This window comes from Engystomops pustulosus, chromosome 3 (assembly GCF_040894005.1).
Source record: "Engystomops pustulosus chromosome 3, aEngPut4.maternal, whole genome shotgun sequence".
NCBI lineage: Eukaryota > Metazoa > Chordata > Amphibia > Anura > Leptodactylidae > Engystomops > Engystomops pustulosus.
The window spans coordinates 45,107,467-45,130,170 of NC_092413.1; the positions used below are offsets into that span (position 1 = coordinate 45,107,467).

Sequence of the window (22,704 nt, forward strand, 5' to 3'; positions counted from 1 at the left end):
CATCACAGGTTTCCCCGAGCATATAAAAAAGTAGTTATTTGAATGCAGAGCAATGTCTGTAAACCAAAAATCTCTATGGATAACCATTTACTGTAGAAACTAGCCAGATGATTGCATATAAATCCACAAGAGACGGTAGTTCTTTCCTGTTATGGCTAAGATGCAGCTGAGACCTGATCTGATGAGGTTCTGTATGTAGCTGTGAAATGGATGAAGCAGGTAAAACATACACGTCCTTAAGATTCAATTCTCATCCTAGACTTATTTTTGAATTGTGCCTTTTTATGCTGTTTGTATGCAGTCACCTGATATTTTGCTTGGAATTTACTTTACAAGGGCAGCATGATGGCTTAGTGGTTAGCATTACAGCTTTGCAGCGCTGGGGACCTGAGTTCATATCACGGAGTCTGCAGCTTCAATGCTTAACACTACATAGAAAGATACAGAACACCATTCCAAACCAGGCGACGCAAGGTCTTTAACATTCACCAGCTCCATGATATCATCATCAAGGAATGGAAGAGGATTCCAGGAGCTGTTACCATGTCCATGAGTGCTAAAGCTGTGCTTTAAAATAATGGCGGCCACACAAAATCTTGCCACAATTTGGCTTTTTTCACTTAATTTATACACCAACTTTCTGTTTTCAGCTAAGGCATCAGAAAAATTGTATTGATTCTAGGTAATGTAGTAGTAGGAATGTAGTAATGTGTAGTGGGAACAAAGAATATGGTAGTATAATCCAGTCGAGCCAAACCACAATAGCTTGTACAAAGTTAGATGATACCAATGCAGATAATATATACAGGTGGCCTTACTATTGGAACACAGCATTTTGGGTTATTTAATTAATTTTGTATGCAAATTATCCTGAGGCCTCATACTCTGGACCATGTGCTTTGGCCATGAGCTAGCCACACAAACTGCGGCTAACTCACAGCACCATTGCCTTCTATTGGACATGTTCATGATGCATTGGATGCACTGTGAGGTACCGTGCATCACCGCCCCCAGAATGTAACTGCCCGCACCAAAAAAGTAAGGGCAGGTACCATTCCTGCCCTTCTAAGCAGCAGGGGCAGTCAATTCCTTCGAATTTACACTTCCTGCTGGTCTGGTGGTCACAAGAATGAGAACGGTCACCTCACCATCCCCCATCCCGTGACCACAGAGTGGAGGTTTGGGGAAGTCAAACACAGGTAAGCATTTTTCACCTAATCGATGGCGTCTTTACATTAGACCATTCTAAACATTTGTTCCACGAAATTGGCCCAATAATTGGCCAATGTAAAAGAGTATTCTAAGATGCATATAACATATAGGATGACTCTAATGCAAGAAACTTCAGCATATAAGAAAGGTAAACCTGATTAAACCACGTTCACAACTGCAAACAGTTCAGTCTTCCACTATCATGTGGCAGCAGGATAAGATTGATGATGTGTATGTCTCTATAACCACACAACTTCATTTTTCCAAAGATTACTCCCTGACTTAATAATGCGTATTTCCTTATGGAGCCCCACACGTCTATTATGTTGTTATTTTTAGTTATACCTCATATATCTGCTGCTTCAGTAACTAAGGAAGAACCTGTGATGTTAACACTCTACTCAGAGAAGGAACTAGTTGGCCAGTTGGGATTCATTAAAGGTGATCTTGAATTCCCATGTCATGGCCATTGATGTTCCCTGTATGGAAAAAGAAGTGTAGCAGTCGGTAATAACATGTGTGAATTATGATCAGCAAGGGCAATAAATATTATTTGCTTAATAATACAATGCTCGGCCATAACTTTAAAGCGTGAAAAGCTATTTTTTTAATTTCAGAAATGAATAAAGCAGGTTATAATAGTAAACTCTGTTATATACTACATGGAAAAGAGCAGCTTCTCTGTGTCATTTTCCGCTCTTCTTTCTCCTGTAGTGAGCAGTGCCACTGAAGTCCTGTATACAGCATGTAAGGAAAGTTGGCTAAAGATTAACTCCTTTCATACCTAGAGAATATTTCCCTGAATAATTCAGGTTTCTGGGGAGATAAGATTATGCTTGGATTGTCTGTAAATTAGATAATTTGTCAGGTTTATTTGTCTCTCAGTGGTCAGTGGATACAAGATAGAAAGCTCATTTACACAAACAGCAAACCTGTCACCTGGAATGTCATTTTTACCTGGTGTCAGGTCCCAGTGCTGATTTTATGCTATGCTGATTACTGACACTATTTATAAAATGTTATTTCATATTACCTGTCTCCCTGCATGTGAAATTTTGTTAAATGATTAGTTTAGCTTTAAAGGAAATCTACCACCAGGATCAAGGATTAAAAACCAAGCACATGTTCATGCAGGTGTGTGCCCTCTAAGGCGGGATCCACTGTTATTTTAGATTCTTAGTTTCTTGTTTTGTTTTTTTTTTAACAAAAATGGCTTTTAAAATTATGCAAATGAGCCTGAGGGGCCATCTCCTGCATCCTTCTATTTGTTCGCTATTCTTGCCACACAAATTCTTTTTTAAATTCTGCGGTTTTTCCAAATCCATCGGTTTTCCGACGGCCACGCGCCCCGATTTCTGTCGCGTGAAAGCCGGCGCCGACGCGCCACAATCTGATATTTTGCACCAAAATCCTGTGGCAATTCTCCGCAAATCAGAAAAATTTGGAAAACCCCACGAAAATGCGCGATTCGGACCCTTAGTAAATGAGCCCCATTGTTCCTCTTTAGTGCAGTGTAGGGAACTGGTCTGGCCAGGTAAAGAGGCCATAGATGTGGGCCAGGAAGGGGAATGGAACTCCTTAAAGAGATTGCCCTTAAAGGCCACCTCTGCATAGTAACAGGGTTCTAAAAGCATTAAATGCTTGTATTAAAGGGCTGGATTAGGAATGTGAAAATAAGTTTTCCAGTATGGGAAAAATAAAACTTTGCTTCTATTGCTACCAATACTGTATGTGAAATAGCTGGTTCAACCCTTCTATAATGAAGCTGATACAGTAGCTGTTCACACATATCCCAATTACATGTGCAGGACTCTCTAAAAGCATCTAGAAGATACATCAACTTTTTGGAAAATAGTGACTGTACAGCTTATGTAGCTTTAGCCACATGAAATAATTGCAATTACGATAAAGCCATACAACAAAAGGAAGTAGTCAACTGGTCAACAACCTTAAATTGGCACATGCAATGCGTTTCTACTTGTTATTTCTATATGATGTTGCTTTTCTTGGTCTGTCTAGACACCACACAGACATTGTACACAAGCAGCACCGAGGGGGAGAGTAATCAAAGAGAGATGACACAAGTACTTAAGGACAGCATTAAGGGCACACTGATATCCTCTGCCCTTTAATATGACTCATTTGTTTAGTCATTATTTGCATTTTGCCAAAAGGGTTTAAAGCAATTAAGGAAAGACGAATTGATCTTAAGCTGCTTGATAGTCTATTCCAACATTCCAAGAGGGTCATTTTACAGAACCACAAGGAGTGATCTAACATTACCACGAATCAGAGGGTAATCAGTTACAAAGCTCATCCCCTCCATGTACCACAATGACATAACCATTATTCAACTTTCATATACTATAACATCATTTCATCACGTAATGTTTTTTTCTTTCTTTTTAATAAAATAATGTTTATTGAGTTTTTGTATTACAAGAATATACAAATAATCCCTATTCTCAAAAAATCTTCCCAATTTCACCTCATGTCTGCTGACAAGTCCCTCCCTTGGGCTGATGAGTTATCCCTGCTGTGCAATGCAGGAGGGAGAGGGGAAGAGCAAGCAAGAGCTGAGAAACACACTGCCCTGTATAAATAGCACACGCCCATGGGACACCCTGCTCCTTCTAGGCAGGGTGCTAGGTAGGCTTACAAACTTCATTTTCTGGGGATAGGAACTATGCATTTTTAGCTTAAAACAGTGTGGGCACAAGTGCTTTTATTAGGCTTATTAGCGAAAATCTGGTAAAAGGTTACCGTTAATTTCCCCAATTGAAGGTTCTTTTTTAGCAAAAATTGCTATTTAGTGATATAAAAATTAAACTGTAAGTGCTTTGCCAGTATCTCAGACAGATACTGTTCTTGGAGAAATCTGCGGTGACATATATGTAATCAGGGCCGCTTCTGCCATGAGGCGAGGTGAAGTCCCCGCCTCAGGCGGCAGATAGCGGACCCCATTTAAAAGCGGCATTTTGCCGCTGGTAGCACGGACTTGCCAATGGCTGGCAGGTCCGTGCCACCTGTAAAATAAATTACATCGCCGCCTTCAAGTCGGTGATGTAATTTATAGGCAGAGCGGTGCAGCACATCGCGCCTGTGTGCACCGCTCTGCAGGACACAGGTCGGCGTGATGACGTCACCACGTGCCCGTGCCGACCTGTGTCCCTTCACAGAGGGCTGCTGGCTGGAGGAGATGAGGGAGCTGCGTGGGAGCACGGAATGGTGAGTGCAGCAGGGGGATCGCTAGATCTTCCTTCCCTCTCTCATAACGATCTGTGTCCTCAGGACACAGATCGTTATGAGACCATGTACAGGGACTGCTTTCCCCAGCAGTTGCTTCACCCTCCGGGAGTAGAAGACTCCCGGAGGGTGAAGGCTGAAGGACCTTTGATGATGCAATGGTCACATGACCTGCCGGGGAAAGCAGTACACACACAGAGAGCTGCCTGAGTGAGGTGAGGGGGAGACATGACAGGGGCCAGGGAAGAACATGGGGGGCTGTGTGAGGCACATTACTTAGTGGGGGACTGTGGGAGGCACATTACTTAGTGGGGGGCTGTGTGAGGCACATTACTTAGTGGGGGGCTGTGTGAGGCACATTACTTAGTGGGGGGCTGTGTGAGGCACATTACTTAGTGGGGGGCTGTGTGTGGGCACATTACTTAGTGGGGGACTGTGTGAGGCACATTACTTAGTGAGGGACTGTGTGAGGCACATTACTTAGTGGGGGACTGTGTGAGGCACATTACTTAGTGGGGAACTGTGTGTGGGCACATTACTTAGTGGGGGGCTGTGTGTGGGCACATTACTTAGTGGGGGGCTGTGTGTGGGCACATTACTTAGTGGGGGGCTGTGTGTGGGCACATTACTTAGTGGGGGGCTGTGTGTGGGCACATTACTTAGTGGGGGGCTGTGTGTGGGCACATTACTTAGTGGGGGGCTGTGTGTGGGCACATTACTTAGTGGGGGGCTGTGTGTGGGCACATTACTTAGTGGGGGGCTGTGTGTGGGCACATTACTTACTGGGGGGCTGTGTGTGGGCACATTACTTACTGGGGGTAGCTGTGGGGGTAATTACTGGGAGGCTGTGGGAAACATTACATTGGGGTTGTATGGGGGAAATTTTGGGGGGTTGTATGGGAGGCATTAATGGGGGTAATTGTGTGGGGCATGTATACAGCTGAGACTGGATACAGGTGGTGGGGGAGCTGAGACTGTATACGGGGTGTGGGGGGTGTAGGCTGTGTATACAGGGGGGTAGAAGAAAGGCTGTGTATACAGGGGGATAGGGGAGAGGCTGTATATAAATGGTAGAGAGGAGAGACTATGTATACTCGGCTGTTCATTATTGGGGGAGGCTAAATTAGGGCACCTAATTGAATTACTATATATGCTCTAATTTGGGTGACTAAAGGATGTTTTATGTTGGGATTAGTTTGTTCAGTCATGTTGTGAGGATAATATATATTGGAATCACAATTCATTGTACTGTGACTGTGGTATTTTTAGGGGCGCCATGGGGAGTTGTGCTGCATGGAGTTGAAGACATTTCTTTGTGAATTCGGAGGAAAACCAAGGCCAGAAGAAAGCGTAAAGAAGTACCTTCCCGATGGAGTAGATGGTCACCTGTAAGGTACTAGAGGTCACTAATATCTGTGTCTAATGACTACTAGTGTGTAAGGTAGCATCATCAGGTGCACGCACGTGCACGTGTACACGGGGGGGGGGGCAGCATTTTAAAATTTCGCCTCAGGCAGCAAAAAGGCTAGAATCGGCCCTGTATGTAATTACAAACCACATAAACACCACAACATACACTCACCGGCCACTTTATTAGGTACACCATGCTAGTAACGGGTTGGACCCCCATTTGCCTTCAGAACTGCCTCAATTCTTCGTGGCATAGATTCAACAAGGTGCTGGAAGCATTCCTCAGAGATTTTGGTCCATATTGACATGGTGGCATCACACAGTTGCCGCAGATTTGTCGGCTGCACGTCCATGATGCGAATCTCCCGTTCCACCACATCCCAAAGATGCTCTATTGGATTGAGATCTGGTGACTGTGGAGGCCATTTGAGTACAGTGAACTCATTGTCATGTTCAAGAAACCAGTCTGAGATGATTCCAGCTTTATGACATGGCGCATTATCCTGCTGAAAGTAGCCATCAGATGTTGGGTACATTGTGGTCATAAAGGGATGGACATGGTCAGCAACAATACTCAGGTAGGCTGTGGCGTTGCAACGATGCTCAATTGGTACCAAGGGGCCCAAAGAATGCCAAGAAAATATTCCCCACACCATGACACCACCACCACCAGCCTGAACCGTTGATACAAGGCAGGATGGATTCATGCTTTCATGTTGTTGACGCCAAATTCTGACCCTACCATCCGAATGTCGCAGCAGAAATCGAGACTCATCAGACCAGGAAACGTTTTTCCAATCTTCTACTGTCCAATTTCGACAGTGCAAGCTTGTGCAAATTGTAGCCTCAGTTTCCTGTTCTTAGCTGAAAGGAGTGGCAACCGGTGTGGTCTTCTGCTGCTGTAGCCCATCTGCCTCAAAGTTCGATGTACTGTGCGTTCAGAGATGCTCTTCTGCCTACCTTGGTTGTAACAGGTGGCGATTTGAGCCACTGTTGCCTTTCTATCAGCTAGAACCAGTCTGCCCATTCTCCTCTGACTGGATGTTTTTTCTTTTTTGGACCATTCTCTGTAAACCCTAGAGATGGTTGTGCGTGAAAATCCCAGTAGATCAGCAGTTTCTGAAATACTCAGACCAGCCCTTCTGGCACCAACAACCATGCCACGTTCAAAGGCACTCAAATCACCTTTCTTCCCCATACTGATGCTCGGTTTGAACTGCAGGAGATTGTCTTGACCATGTCTACATGCCTAAATGCCGCCATGTGATTGGCAGATTAGAAATTAAGTGTTAACGAGCAGTTGGACAGGTGTACCTAATAAAGTTGCCGGTGAGTGTTTACACTCTAGTAGCTTTATACGATTATATAAGGAGAAGAGTATGTAGCCATGGCCATAACACTCAACTATTATATGTCACATAAAGCCTCTTTAGTGGCAGAAATCCCAAAAGCCCCTCTATGATACCAGGGTCTGCATGCAACAATTGTAGACATGTAGACAATTCTGCCCCCCCATAATGCTATATCTCTGCTGCTCTCTCCACACTGCTAGCCTCAGTTAAAATTAGCTTAAAATACTTTTACATGCTACACAAAGTCTATCAGAAGATCTTTTTGTTTGGTTAATTCCTTTGCCTGCAAAAAACATAAGAGTATTACAAAACACCCTCAAAAGCAACACTGTTACAAGATACCATTTCCTAGTAAAGAAAACAAATGGGGGTGTCCATGTACAGCTATTATGCCAAGAATGGTAAAATTATTGTAAATAACATTTTTTGCAGACAAACCAAACAAATCGGAATTGCCCAGCGGCTCTCAGGATAAACATGAAATATGATATTGTCCCATATTCATGGAGAAAAATCTGAATGTGCAAAAACAATGTCTAGTTTTGCAACAAAACATTAATCGAGAACAGGTTCAGGAACCTCAGTAAAACTATTTACAATATACCAAAAGAGCAGAAAACCAAGACTCCAGTTAGGCATCAGCTGCTGTCAGCTTTTTCTCAGGCGGAGCTCTCAGCCATGCCAGATGGAGTAAAATGACTTAATTTGCCCTAAAATATTGGCCGCAATGCAGTGGACTTATTCTACCCATCTGTGTCATTTTCCGGACCCTTGAAGGGTTCACAAGGTCAATTAAGTTAGGTTTTATAGACACTCCCTGAATGCACAGGTTCTGGGAGGTGCTGGAAGTGAGTTAGGCTACATTCACACTGCCGTTGCCCGCCCGTACCGTACCGTAGCGGGCAACGGCAGTGTACGGGGAGAGGAGGAGGAGGTGAGCGCAGCTCACCCCCGCCCCTCTCCATAGCAACCTATAGCGCACGGCCCCGTATTACGGGAAAAGATAGGACATGTCCTATCTTTTTCCCGGGTACGGAACGGTACGGTGCCGCACGTGTGCTGCACCGTACCGCTCCCGTAGGGTGCCGTGCGCTCATAGGAGTGTATGGGGGACGTATATCGGCCGTATATACGTCGGCCGTATATACGTCCCCCATACGTTCGTGTGAATGTAGCCTTAGAGTTTGCCACACAACTTCCATATGGCACGACACAAGCTCACAACCCTGAACAGCTGAAAGACGTTCTATATACACGGCTGTATATAGATGTATTACTGGGGCGGAGGTGGCTGTATATAAATGTATTACAGGGGGGTGCTGTATATAGATGTATTATTTGGGGGGGGGGCTTCTGTATATAGATGTATCACTTGAGGGATAGTAGATAGTAGATTATTGAAGTGACTCCGTTTAAAGGGTACAGGTCATAAAATCTTAGGCCAACAACCCATCCAGCAGTTGACTTAAGGGGGCTATTTTACTAAGGGTCCACAGCTGCACTTTTGTCGGTTTTCCCGTAGTTTTCAGGGTGGATTGTGGCACGGTTGCGCTGTCTTTCATGCGACAGAAATCGGAGGGCGTGCCGTCGGACGATCCAATTTATTTGGACTGAGCACGGGATTTAACTTTCAAATTATGTCTAAAGATCAAGCACTTACATACAACAGGAAGAAGAAGGTGAACTCTGGCGGACCTGAGCAGTGAAGCGACACATGCAGGATATCGGGTGCACGATCATAGTGAATAGCGGCAGAGTGTGTTCCGGTCGGACAATGCCATTTCGCGGAACTCCACGGACCAGGTAAGTAAATCTGCCCCATGATGTTGTATCTGGCCGAACCAAGCCAAGATACATAAGCCAAGCTAAGAGGGTGAATCCCCCCAACATGACTCTAATTTCGAGTAATTTGTGCACATCGTTCAAAGTTCTCTCTCAGCTTAGTGCTGTATCTCCCAGATTATAAAAGGAAATCATTGTGATCCTGCTACTGTCCAAGATAACAGATCATTGTCATTTGTTAGGGTACAGTTTTTTTTAGTGACAAGCTCAATTAAATTTATAATGTAATGTATGTAAAAAACTGCAGCTACATAAAAACATGTCTCAAAATGGATTATGATATGCCAAAATATGCCACCTTCACCACATATGTGGAATTATACAAGGTTACCACATCGCAATGTGTTTTGTTTTACAAATAAAGCAGGTTAACCCCTGAATAATAAAAAAAAAATCTAAACTGTAATCACACAACCAGTGGACATTGACGGTATAAGTCTGATTTACTTTCTGTCAGTGAAATTAAAGCTTAAAAGATTAGGCCTCATGCAAGATAGCCTTATGGAAGCACTAAACGGTGCACCAAATAAATAAATAAATCTTAATCTCTCCAATAAACAATTTGAGGGGGATATTAAATTCATTTTTCATGAATTTCATAGTAAGATTGCTGAATGATATATTACTGTGAACAAAATTAAAATGTTTTCTACTGTACTTTAATATCCAGTGCTCAATTATGTAACTTATGTAAAGTATATTAAAATGTTCATATTTTACCTATTTTTTGGTATATTGTACATAGAGGGCTAAAAGCCCCATATCTTAACAATCCTTTTGCTACAGTATTATAGGGTATACATTTAGGGACTCATCTCATGCCCTGTACTTGCCCTATAGAAGTCTGAATGGAATCCATGATGTAGGAATGGCTCTTGCACTGGTGGATGCAGGTCATCCATCCGTGTATCACATGAACAGCCAATCATAAACACTACATTCTATTGAATAGATATGTCTGTCTTTCAGTAAATCCTAACCAATACAAAATAATGGTGCCTTACCTCTGTTAAGTGGGTACAGACAGTTCTTAAGTTGATTTTGTATGTACGTCGGAACTGTATGTTTTATAATTGTAACCCTAGCTAGAATATTTTTGGTCTCTGTGACAATTGGATTTTAAAAATGTTGGGTTGTCATAAGAACCAGGATTAACAATAAAGTTTCATTACAGACACATTTGATGACTGTTATAGCTGATCATTGTAGCCTGGGACTAAAGTACAGTAAATTACCAAAATCCAGAGGTCCGTTTGTAACTAGGGGTCGTCTGTAAGCCAGGTGTTCTTAAGTAGAGGATCACCTGTATTATCATTCTGCTAGTCTACAGAGATTGGCATGGTTAGAATGGATTACCGTATTTTCCGGGCCATTAGGCGCACCGGAATATAAGGCGCATCAGTAATAATATGTAATAATTCCATATATAATTCCATATATAAGGCGCATCGGACTATAAGGCGCAGGGTCCGGGGGCGTGGCGGAGGTCCGGGGGCGGAGCGGAGACCCGACGAGAAGAGACGCGACGAGACCCGACGAGACGCGGCGACGCGGGGAAGGTGAGCGGGGAAGGTGAGGGGGAGGTGGAGGAGGGCAGCGGACCATACTTACATAGGTCCCCGCTACCGGAGACAGCAGATCTCCAGCGGGAACTGCAGACCGATGCGGCAGAAGTTGTTCGTGCCGCGTGGTCTGCAGTTCCCGCTGGAGATCTGCTGTCTCCGGTCTCCGGTAGCGGGGACCTATGTAAGTATGGTCCGCTGCCCTGCGCCATACATAGGGCGCACCGGACTATAAGGCGCACTTTGGATTTCCAAGGAAATCCAAGGCTTTTATGTGCGCCTTATAGTCCGGAAAATACGGTATATGGACACAATCTATTGATAAAATCTTAAGAAAACACTCTCCAAAAGGCCACCACCTATTTGAAATGACCAATTCATTATCCAAATTTCCTGAAAATTTGCCATCTTCTTCGAGAATACAATTGCACACAAATTTGGAGGATCAAGGCAAAGACAGGGGGAGATTTATCAGTGCTTCTACAGCAGTTTTCCAAAATAAGCACTAAAATAATCACAATGTTTGGTGCACTGCGCACTTTCTAAGAGCCTGTGAACATTCACCACCTCCTGATGCTTCCCACATGCTGGCAGGAGCGGCCTTTGCCATATGCCAGCGCACAGAGCGCCAGAATATGATAACTCTCTCACAAAGTTTTTCACAGTTCCAAAAAATTATTTTGAAAGAATAATTGATAAGTAATACAGTATTTTATGAGATTACCAGGAGTCTTGACAGTTCCTTGTAATATTAGATCCACTTGCTTAAATATAAATAGCTTTCTATATAATACACAATTTTTAAAGGGGTATTCCATGAATATTGAAAACCCCCAGGGGCTGGGGCTAGTGTAACAAAAAAAAGAAAACATACTAACTCAGGTTCCTGGGTACTCTGGGAATTCCAGTTTCAGGCTTTGCATTCAACCAAAACTTTGAGACCGACTTCATCCACTGGCCTTCCTGCATACAATGGGGCTCATTTACCAAGAGCCCGAAACGCTCACTTTCGCCGATTTTGAATTTGCGCGGAGTTGCCCCTGGATTTTGGCGCATCAGCGACGGCTTTCACGCGTCAGAAATGGGGGGCGTGGTCGTCGTAAAACACGACGGATTTGGAAAAACCGCAGAATTTTAAAAAAAAATTACGCACTTACATGCACCAGGAAGAAGATGGTGAACTCTGGCGGACCTCGGCGCAGCAGCGACACCTGGTGGATATCGGGCGCACGACCTTAGTGAATCCAGGCAGGACGCGAATCCACGTCGGCCAACGCGCCGCCGGATCGTGAATGGACCGGGTAAGTAAATGAGTCCCAATATGTGACTTCCATTTGTCAAAGGACTTCCCTTCATGTGTTGTTCTCTGGTTGGAGGAGGCCAGTTTTGGATAAAGCAGGTCATGCATTGGGCCCTAAGCAGGAAATTTTGGTAGCATAAGGAAATCGGTAGACGGAACTCTAGGAGTTTCCCATATTCATAAAGCCATGGATGAGAATCAGATGCATTCAAATGTAGACTGAGTAAAGGCCCCCACAAATCTGTTTTCCCTGCATTTGTTAGCCAACAGCTTTCTTTTACTGTGCCCTCATATACAGACATATACAGACATAGCTCAAACATATATCCTTGCCTAATAAAAACAAAAAGCAACTGCTTTTTGTTGTCAATTCCACTACATTAAAAAACACAATTTGTCCTACAGACAAAAAGGCCTTATTTGGCTCTGGATGTGGGAAAATAAAAAAAACATGTCCCTTTTGGAATAAGGAAAGTGAAAAATTTAGACTAAAACTGAAAAGAACCTAGTTCAGAAAGGGCTTAGATTGCATACAACCTTCTTGGCTGTAATCTATTCAGAGATCTATCTGCTGTCTGAGGTGAGAGCCTCAAAAAGCCCAATACACATTGGATAGTCGAGAGAACTTTCAACAGATTTTTACCTAAAGTGTATCTTCATGTAAGTTTTTTAGTGTGAACATACCGTATTTTCCGGACTATAAGGCGCACATAAAAACCTAGGATTTCCTTAGAAATCCAAAGTGCGCATTATAGTCCGGTGCGCCCTATGTATGGAGGAGAGCAGCGGACCCTACTTACATAGGTCCCCGCTATCAGAGACTGGAGACAGCAGATCTCCGGCGGGAACTGCAGACCACGCGGCACGAACAACAGGCGCCATAGCGCGAACCAACTTCTGCCGCATGGTCTGCAGTTCCCGCTGGAGATCTGCTGTCTCCAGTAGCGGGGACCTATGTAAGTAGGGTCCGCTTCCATCCTCCACCTGAAGGGACCCCCTTCCCCACTCACCTCTCCGGTCTCCACTCCGGTCGGTCTCCACTCCGGTCGGTCTCCGCTCTGCCACGCCCCCGGACCTCCGCCACGCCCCCGACCCTGCGCCTTATAGTTCGGTGCGCCTTATATATGGAATTATTCCATATATAAGGCGTTTAGTACTGATGCGCCTTATAGTCCGGTGCGCCTAATGGCCCGGAAAATACGGTAAGCTTTGAGCAACAGGTAACATCACAAGTGTGGAGGTACTGATCATGGCATATACAGCATAGAAACTGGAAATTTCCTATTAAAAAAAAATAACATTTGGGAATTGTTTATAATGTAATTCCCAGGACTGCTTTTTTCTACATATTTCCCTCTGTAATCACAGCAAAACACTTTTCATTCTAAACCTCTGGTATTTCGCCATCATTACAGAAATTGCACAAAGTTAAAAGAACATTTTTGGATGTGATTGTAAGGAACCAAAAGATAAGATATTTTTTAAATAAATAACAGAAATGTAAAGAAAATATATAGGTCAACAATAAAAAAGCTGTCAGACCCTGCCACGACGGAGGTAATTTTTGATAGAAATGCATCTCAGCTTTCAAAGATTTGTGGCCTTAGATGTAAAATATATAAATGGCATAGAAAGCAGTCAGAGATTAAAGGACATAAAAAAGACAGAGAATGAAAAAGAAGCGCAACAATGTAGAGAAAACATCAAAAAGACATAACCCATTCAGCCCATTTACAATTCATTGCAGCCAATTGTAAGATGAAAAAAGTTCTTTTTTTGCTCATTAATGTACACTCTGCACCACATCTTCACATAAAAAACTGAAATGTAGATATTTTTGCTAATCTATTAAACAAACAAACTTATGGTCATAAGTATTAAGAACCTAATAAGTATCCAGACCTCTTGCTGTGATACTCGTATTTAACTCACATGCTGTCCATTTCCTTCTGATTCTCCTTGAAATTGTTCTACTCCTTCAGTGGAGTCCAGGTGTGTTTGATTAAACTGATTGGACTTGATTAGGAGAGGTATATACCTGTCTATATGTGTCAGAGCACATGCAAATCATCAGGTCTAAGGAATTGGCCAAAGATCTCAGAGACAGAATTTTGGCAAGGCACAGATCTGTCCAAGGTTACAAAAGAATTTCAAGGTTCCTAGAAGAACAGTGGCCTCCATAATCCGTAAATCGAAGAGGTTTGGGACAATCACACCTCTTCCTCAACCTGGCCTTCCAGCCAAACTAAGCAATCGTGGGAAAAGAGTTTTTATACAAGAACTTTTTATAAAAGAGTTTTTATACAAGAACTGAGTCTGAGCTCCAGAGATGCAGTAGGGAGATGGAAGAAAGTTCAACAAAGTCAACTATCACTGGCAGAGTGTGCGGACGTAAACCTCTCCTCAGTGCAAAACGTATGAAAGCAAGCGTAGCCAGGTTCGCCTTACAACAAGACAATGACCCTAAGCACACAGCTAAAATAACAAAGCAGAGGCTTCAGAAGAACTCTGTGACCATTCTTGACTGGCCAAGCCAGAGCCCTGACCTATACTGAAATCAGCATCTCTGGAGAGACTTGAAAATGGCTTCCACCAACATTCACCATCCAACCTGAGGGAACTGGTGAGGATCTGCAAGGAAAAATGACAGAGCATCCAAAAACCCAGGTGTGAAAAACTTGTTGCATCATTCCCAAGAAGACCAAGAAAGTCAAAAGTTGCTTCTACTCAATACTGAGCAAAGGGTCTGAATACTAATGACCATGTGATAATTCAGTTTTTCATGTTTTCTAAAGTAGCAAAAATATCTATATTTCTGGGGTGCAGAAATTAACATTAACATTAACGAGCAAAACAAAAGAACTTTTTGATCCTACCAATTGGCTGCAATGAAACAAAGAGTGAAAAATTTAAAGGGGTCTGAATACTTTACATAATATAGTGCAACATTTGGTGCAAGTTATTGTATAAAGAAGCAAAAAGTCATCCCAAATCATCTGTAGAAACTCTTGTGTACTTTGTATTTTGAATGTATACTGGAATCTGTATTCCTTCTAGTATTCCTTACCATTTACAGTATGTTACTTCAGGTACAGTACTATATGTTTTATACATGTACACATAACTCAAAAACTTTTGAAAATGTATTTTATGCCAATGTCATCTTTATAAAATGTATTTCCATGTGAAAAAAAAGTTTATGATTGCCATGTTGGAGGTAGAAAATATAATATCTCAATTATTTGTAGCTTTGACAGAATGTTCTAAGGGTTTTCCAAATCTTAGACCCACTTGGCGGCTTCTGTTGGTGACCATCTAATGTAGCTGCAATTGGCCACCGTTTGAATTTTTAGGAACAGGGATCATCACAATACAGACCCATTCCTTGTTACTCAGGTTTCACGTGATACATATTCAACCTTTTGTTTCTAAACAGATACATTGAAAGGGGAATTTCATCACACCGTTGATGGGGTGTTTAGACTTTTTTGTTCACAATACACTTTTTAAAGCAACCCAGAAATCTACCACCAGGATCAAGGATTGTAAAGCCTGTTGTGCTTGCCTGTTATGTTGTTATGCCCTTATTTTTTTTTTAAAAAAGGCTTTTAAAATTATGCAAATTAGGCTCCTTAGCTGTTGAACCTGGAGCACCTGAGGTTCATTTGCATAATTTTTAAAGCTTTTTTTGTAAAAACAAGGACATAAGCAGCTAGAAAAAGAGGGGGTCTTGCCATAGGGGGCACCCAGAAGTATGTCAGTGTTCTTGGTTTACAATACTTGATCCTGGTGAAAGATTTACATTAAGTTTTATTATTAGCCCTGTGACACCACCCCATTTCTGGGATTATGCTTAAACTAAAGTTTTATTGCAATTACAGTTTCTATAAACTACTGAATTTATATTCCACGTGTACAGCAACTAAATGTACTGTTTTGAAAAAAATTTAGCATTATAAAAAATGATGAAGTAGGAAAAAAATTGACGGCTTACCTGTCCCGCAAACAAACCACAGACTCCAATTATACATAGAATGTTGAATACAGCTGAACCAACGATGGTTCCAACTCCCACATCTCCCTTTGTAATGAATACTCCTGAAAGAAGGATATTTATTATGCTATAAACATTTCTAATACATCAATCCATTTGTACAAAAGACTGTGGGGGTTATTCATCATAGGCGTATGATAGCCCTCTGCAATGGCGCAATTGGATACATCAAAGGCCTCGGCCACTTGATGTATCCAGCAGGAGCCAGTGTTGCGTCTGTTTGTTTTCACACATGTAAATTTGCTGTTTGCCCACTCCCGCCGGATGCCAGCTGTAGCCCCCCGTCCTCAAGCCCGTCCACAATCCCCAGACATGGAGGTGGCAGAAAGGGGGATATAATCGCAAGTGCTAGCAATAATCTAGGTGTGGCACAGACACCCTGATAAATACCCCCCTCAATATTGCAGTGGCTTTGCGTCACTGTGTCAAACATAAAAATCCTTACATTGCATAAAAAAAATTAAAGTGTCAAATTAGGTTGCAGTGAAAGGGGCTGTCAAGAAGGTAACTAATGTCAATATACATATTTTAGTAGTTTTCTGGAGCTTATCAAGGACCTTTCTCCACCTCCACCAACCCCAACACTTTGCATAATTGGAAAGAGCTGATTCCAGCACAGTAGAAATTTGTTTTCTGGGAATTCTTTCGATTCTATTGTTCTAGTTGCCTATGACTCCTGAGCAAGCAGTGCTATTAGTTTTGACACTAAAAAGCTAATTATGCTGTCGGGAGGGTGGTGCCAGTATGCAGCCAGAAGAAAAACTTCTAACTGTGCCAGTATGGGTGAAGCAACACCTATCCAGGGTTTTAAGCATCTGAAGTTAGTTTTAGTCACTGATGGATTAAAGATTACTTTTGCCTCTTTTATACAGATATGCAGCAATACACCATAAGTTTCTGGCCATCCAAAGCCAAAGTCAGCTCCAATGATGACATCACTGGAGGGAGCCGGATGCCAATCACTGGTCAGCCTCTGTCTTCTACAAACACTTCACAAAAACACAACTTGGCGCCTGCCATTGCTGCCAACTCTCCTCTTCACAGATCCTGAGAAAATATTTACTGAAAATACTTTCCACTTGTCTTGAGTAGTAAATAATACTGAAGATTTAATCACTGGAGAGGAGAACAAAGTGAGGTCAATAAGACTAAGGGAAATCGAGTTAACACAGCTTTGAATTGGGCTGAAGAGCAGCAAAACTCACTTGTGTTCAGTGATTAAAATGGCCAATTAGTAATAAAATCTTATATTATAAATTAGTTAGACAAGAAGCACATTCTATGTAAATTTCCACAGGTGTGCAGCACTCTAATCCTAAAGTATTAATAACAAGAATGTCGTATCTTATTATCACTGCAAATCGTGATATTCTCTGCACCCCATCTTGACAGAAAAAATATGAAATGTAGATATTTTTGCTAATTTATTAAAGAAAAAATTGAAATATCACATGGTGATAAGTATTCTGCCCCTTTGCCTGTTATTGAGTAGAAGCAGCTTTTGAGCTAGTATAGCCAGGAGTCTTCTTGGGAATGACGCAACAAGTTTTTCACACCTGGATTTGGGGATCCTCTGCCATACTTCCTTCCAGATCCTCTCCAGTTCCCTCAGGTTGGATGGTGAAGGATGGTGCAATTTAAAGTTTCTCCAGAGATGCTCAGTTGGGTTTAGGTCAGGGCCCTGGCTGGGCCAGTCAAAAATGGTCACAGAGTTGTTCTGAAGCCACTGCTTTGTTATTTTTACTGTGTACTTTGGGACATTGTATTGTTGGAAGGTAAACCTGGCTATGCAAGCTTTCATATGTCTTGCACTGAGGAGAGGCTTCCATCGGCACACTCTGCCATAAAGCCCTGACTGGTGGAGGCTGCAGTGATACAGTTGACTCTGTGGAACTTTCTCCTATCTCCCTACTGCATCTCTAGAGCTCAGCCACAGTTATACTACGGCTCTTCCTTACCTCTCTCAACAAGACTCTTTTCCCATGATTGCTTAGTTTGGCTGGACAGCCAGGTTTATGAAGAGTTGTGGTTGTCCCAAACCGCTTCCTTTTAAGGATTATGGAGGTCACTGTGCTCTTAGGAACCTTCGGTGCTGCTGAAAATTTTCTGCAATCTTGTGCAGAACTTTGTCTTGCCGTAATTCTGTCTCTGAGGTCCTTGGGCAGTTCTTTAGACCTAATGATTCTCATGTGAGTTAAATGTGAGTGTCCCAACAAGGGGTCTCATGTGATATTCCAGTTTTTCTTGTTTAATAAATTAGCAAAATAGCTAAGGTGCATAGTGTACCTTAATGAGAAAAAAAGAATGTTTTTGATCTTACCATTTGGTTGCAATGAAACAAAAAGTGAAAATGCCTCACTTGGGCAAATATTCCCTCTGCTATATGAATCTATTCCATTTTTGCAAACCTAAGCAATCATTGTATAACATTGACATTATCCCTACAGCTATATCTCCCATGGGACAACCCCCTTAAATGTAAAAAAAACCACAAAACAAAGACTGGATATGATCGGTTTAACTTGTATTTTAATAGATAAGATCTCGATTTTGAGTTGAAAATCTGATCTCCTTTTCTGATCTCCTTTTTTTACTATGCTGTGTATAAAATGTACAGCAATCTAAAAAATAGACTTTACTTAAAAATTAACAAGTCTGGTTTTAATCACATTCCCAAGAAAGCTCCCAGACAAAGGACAAATCCCATATACAATGCAAGTTCCAAAAGGCAAAATGTGTTTATTTTCAATTGTGTGGATAATGATATTTTGGAACATTTTTACATGCTCTCACTCAAGCGGCTCCATCTTTTCAGAATGATTTTTATGGGATTGAATGAAAAGAATTCCTTCCAATTATACAGAGAATGGGATAAACTGACATTGTGGTTATGTGTTCCCTGCACTGTTTTTTTTACTTGAATGGCTTGCGGTGTCTATTATACTGTATTTTTGATAGAGCTTATAACAATTTTGTGTAGGGAATTGAAGTTATAAATACATATTAATGTACCTGACTGGAATCAGTACATTATATCGTGCGTTGTGTCCTACATACGACTGTAGCCCCTGTGACCAGAATTATCTTGGCAGACCACTGAATATGCATTTGAACATACCTCTGACAGACCTTTCTATTCTGTGATACTACATTAAGGCAACATGTACAGGACTGTTGTGGCCTATCTTTTGCTGGATTGCGGCCCCTTGGTTTTCAATGCAGAGGGGAGCAGTGAGGAGCTCTCCCCTTCCCTCTTCTGCACCTGGCCGTGTGCATGTAGCCTAAATCTGACAAATCACATAATCATCTTACAATAAAATGCACATTGCTCTTTATATGGGGGTTACTGTAACATAAATAGGCTACACATAGGCTTGTAATAACTATTCCTATTAGCTCTTTCTAAGGCTCCATGCACATATGTGCATATCACAAGCCTCAGTCAATGGACTCATAGTCCATTGTTTGCCGGCAATGTGCCATTGGCGCATGCATGAGAAATAACTGCTTGAGCCGCAAATACGGCAAAAGACCTGCTCTGAGTTTTGCAGCTCGTACACAGGGTTGTGGAATCAACGGCCTTGTGTGTAGCCCACTGAAATACAATGAGTCATGTACTAGCAATTGAACAACAGCAAGCACATGTCCCCAAACGACATTTGTGTTGACGAGACCTTAGTTGTAGAGAAACCCCTATTGCGAGTCCTACTTAAAGGGAACATAGCATCTCCATGGTTAGGTATATAATGTATATTCAGCTTATACTGGAACGCTCCAAACAAATATGGGCCCTTGTACCTTATTTATCAGGTCAAAAAAGTGACCTTTTGGCATCCACCAGACTGGTGTGATTCCCCACAATTTTTTCCTACTGCCCAGTTCAATGGAGGAGGACCCAGACAGTGTCAGAATAGGATCATCATGGGATTGGTGAAAGTAGTAGTATTTTTTATGTTTTTAACCGATTCTTTGCTTAAACTGTGCAAAACTTCTTTACATTTGTAGATAAGCACATACCTATCACAGATGTAAACAGCTCTGGAGCTGAGCTGCCAGCGGCCATGAATGTAGCTCCAGCTACATCTTCACTGAGCTGCAATCTCTATAGAGAAAGGGGAGATATAAAGTATTTAGGCAGGAGGCTTCTCTTTAAGGTATAGTTGTAAGTACACATTAGAACATGGTAATGCATTCATGTTTACTTGTATACTTCTTTGCATAGCTACATTATCTTATAAAGACTAGGTGGAACGGAGACATAACACTTCTCCCAAGTAAATATATATTTATGGTAAAGCATAATCATAAATATGAGGCCAACAATGAAATACTAAAAGGTCACTTTGCTCTCAGACACTTACCTTATATACTCGAGTATAAGCCTAGTTTTTCAGCACAAAAAATTTGCTGAAAAACCCAAACTCGGCTTATACTCGAGTCAAAAAAATAAATATATCTAAACTCACCTTTCCGGCGACCCCTGTATATCTTCTGTGCGATCTGTCCGTCAGCGGCGGCAGGCTATATAAACTGGGGCAGGGTCTGGCAGGCTACATACACTGGGGCAGGGTCTGGCAGGCTATATACACTGGGGCAGGGTCTGGCAGGCTATATACTGGGGAGGCTGTGACCAATGCATTTCCCACCCTCGGCTTATACTCAAGTCAATAGGTTTTCTCAGTATTTTGTGGTAAAATTAGGGGCCTCGGCTTATACTCGGTCGGCTTATACTCGAGTATATACGGTATGATAAATCTTCCCAAGTAATTCCATTTCTCTTCAATCCATCCTGCAGGGTCATACCATGCATTATATTTTCTGGCCTGTCTTTATAATACACATGCAAGGCCTCATTCACATGGCTGTCCTGGGGGGATTTATATGCGGGCGCGAATTTGCGCCCGCATATACATCCCATAGACAGCAATGGCGGCCCGGCGGTGGTACAGTGCCACACATGCGTGGCACCGATCTAGCATGCTCTATCTTTCCCCGTGTCTGTGGCAATGCAGCACTTTTTTCTATGGAGCGGGGAGGGGTCACATCCTCCTCCTCTTCAGCGCACAGCAGTATGAATGTACCCTAAGACTGTATTTACATTAAAAACCTATATCAATTACATGGATACTCAAAAGACTTCTTTCATGCCAGATAATGGGAGAAATTTACTAAAAGTCGCGCGCTGCACTTTTGTCGGACTGTGCATGTTCTTCATGGCTAAAACGGCTTGCACAGGTATTTAAAGTTTGTGCACTTCGATTGTGTCGCATGTGACCCTTTTTGAGGTGTAGCTATTATGGCTTCCATGCAACACAAATTAGGGGGCGTGCCGTCGGAGGATCCAACTGATACGGACCAAGTGCCGTATTTAACTTTCAAATTGTGTTGCACGCCCCATGTTAAAGATGCACCACAAAAAAGATTGTCAAAAGATTGTCAAGTCGCACCTCTTGGGGAAGCGGCAGATTCATGATTTCTAGTGCACCCAGCATTATAGACAGACACTTATAGTGAACTTTAGTGACTTTGTAAGTAAATGTGCTCCATTACAGGATTATATCCAGTGCTTTAATGAAATCACAATAGACTGGTTTTGTGTACCGCAAAAATAGGTTAACCAACATATACAAGGCCAGGGCCCTCCTGTGGTCAGAAGAAGACGCCAATAGAAATGAATTGCCTTTCCACTCAAAAGAAAGAAGTGAATGGTGTCTAGGCTGCCATCAATGATTATTAGGAATTACCTGCTTAAAAGATCATAACCCAGTGACCACAGAAAATAACAGAATACCAGTGTACAAAAACCACGTTTCCTATCCTATACTTTAGCCCATTATACTACTATCCCCTTCAGGTAGGGTATGATATATTCTAAAATGGCCTCTTTTATTTGAAATCTCGGCCATTTATCTATAAAGAAATTTCCTCCAAAGTCATGTGAAAATGAGCAGAGAAGAGTCATATTTTGATTAGTCTGGAAGTTTATAGGCTGCAGGGAAAGTGTTACTTCAGACACCCCTTTCTTCAGTTTTACTGTACCTAGAAACATGCTTTTGGTGTCATACTAAATATAAAAATCTCATCTGTCAGACTGCTTGTCAATCAGGTTTGTGATACTTTGAGATAATGAACAGCTAAAAATTAGTGGGCATTGGTTATTTATCTAGAGCTTGTATTTCAAGCTAAGTCTTAAAAGGAAATCTACTACCAAGATCAAGGATTGTATACAAGCTGCTGTGTGCTCCTTATAGTAGAAGCCAATCTTCTTTTAGCTCTTTATGCCCTTGTTTTTACAAAAAAATGAAAAAATTATGTAAATGAGCCTGGAGAGCTCTGCACTCAAGTAACCCCTATAGCTCATTTGCATAATTTGTAAATACTTTTTTTTTTTTTTTTAAACAAGGCCATTTGAAGCGAAAATAAGAGTGGATCCTGCCAGAGGCGGTACATACCAGCATGAAAGTGTGCTTGGTTTACAACTCTTGGTGACAGGATCCTTGCTGTAAACACCAACATTTTACCTACATGCATCTTTATTGCCCAGGATTAATACAAAATATCACATTTTTTGTGACAAGTAGTGATATAAAATACCATATCAATAAACTGGTAAACAAAATAAGAATGCAACAATTTACAGGTTTAACTTCCCACCTGCAAATATACTGTATATGTGTCTTATATTTGAATTATTGTGCAATGTTGAGTGACAGATCAGATTTTCCA

The 22,704-nt window shown here is 41.9% G+C and overlaps 1 protein-coding gene across 2 annotated transcripts in view; it reads right to left on the reverse strand.

The window, feature by feature from the left end:
• Window positions 1–22,704, reverse strand: part of SLC24A3 (solute carrier family 24 member 3) — a 243,400-nt gene that overhangs the window by 50,935 nt on the left and 169,761 nt on the right. For both annotated transcript variants that reach the window (XM_072140635.1, XM_072140636.1), the window contains exons 5-6: window positions 19,996–20,080; window positions 15,919–16,022 (exon numbers count right to left, since the gene is read on the reverse strand). In XM_072140635.1, the coding sequence (XP_071996736.1) occupies window positions 15,919–16,022; window positions 19,996–20,080 (189 nt within the window). The remainder of the gene's footprint in view (window positions 1–15,918; window positions 16,023–19,995; window positions 20,081–22,704) is intronic.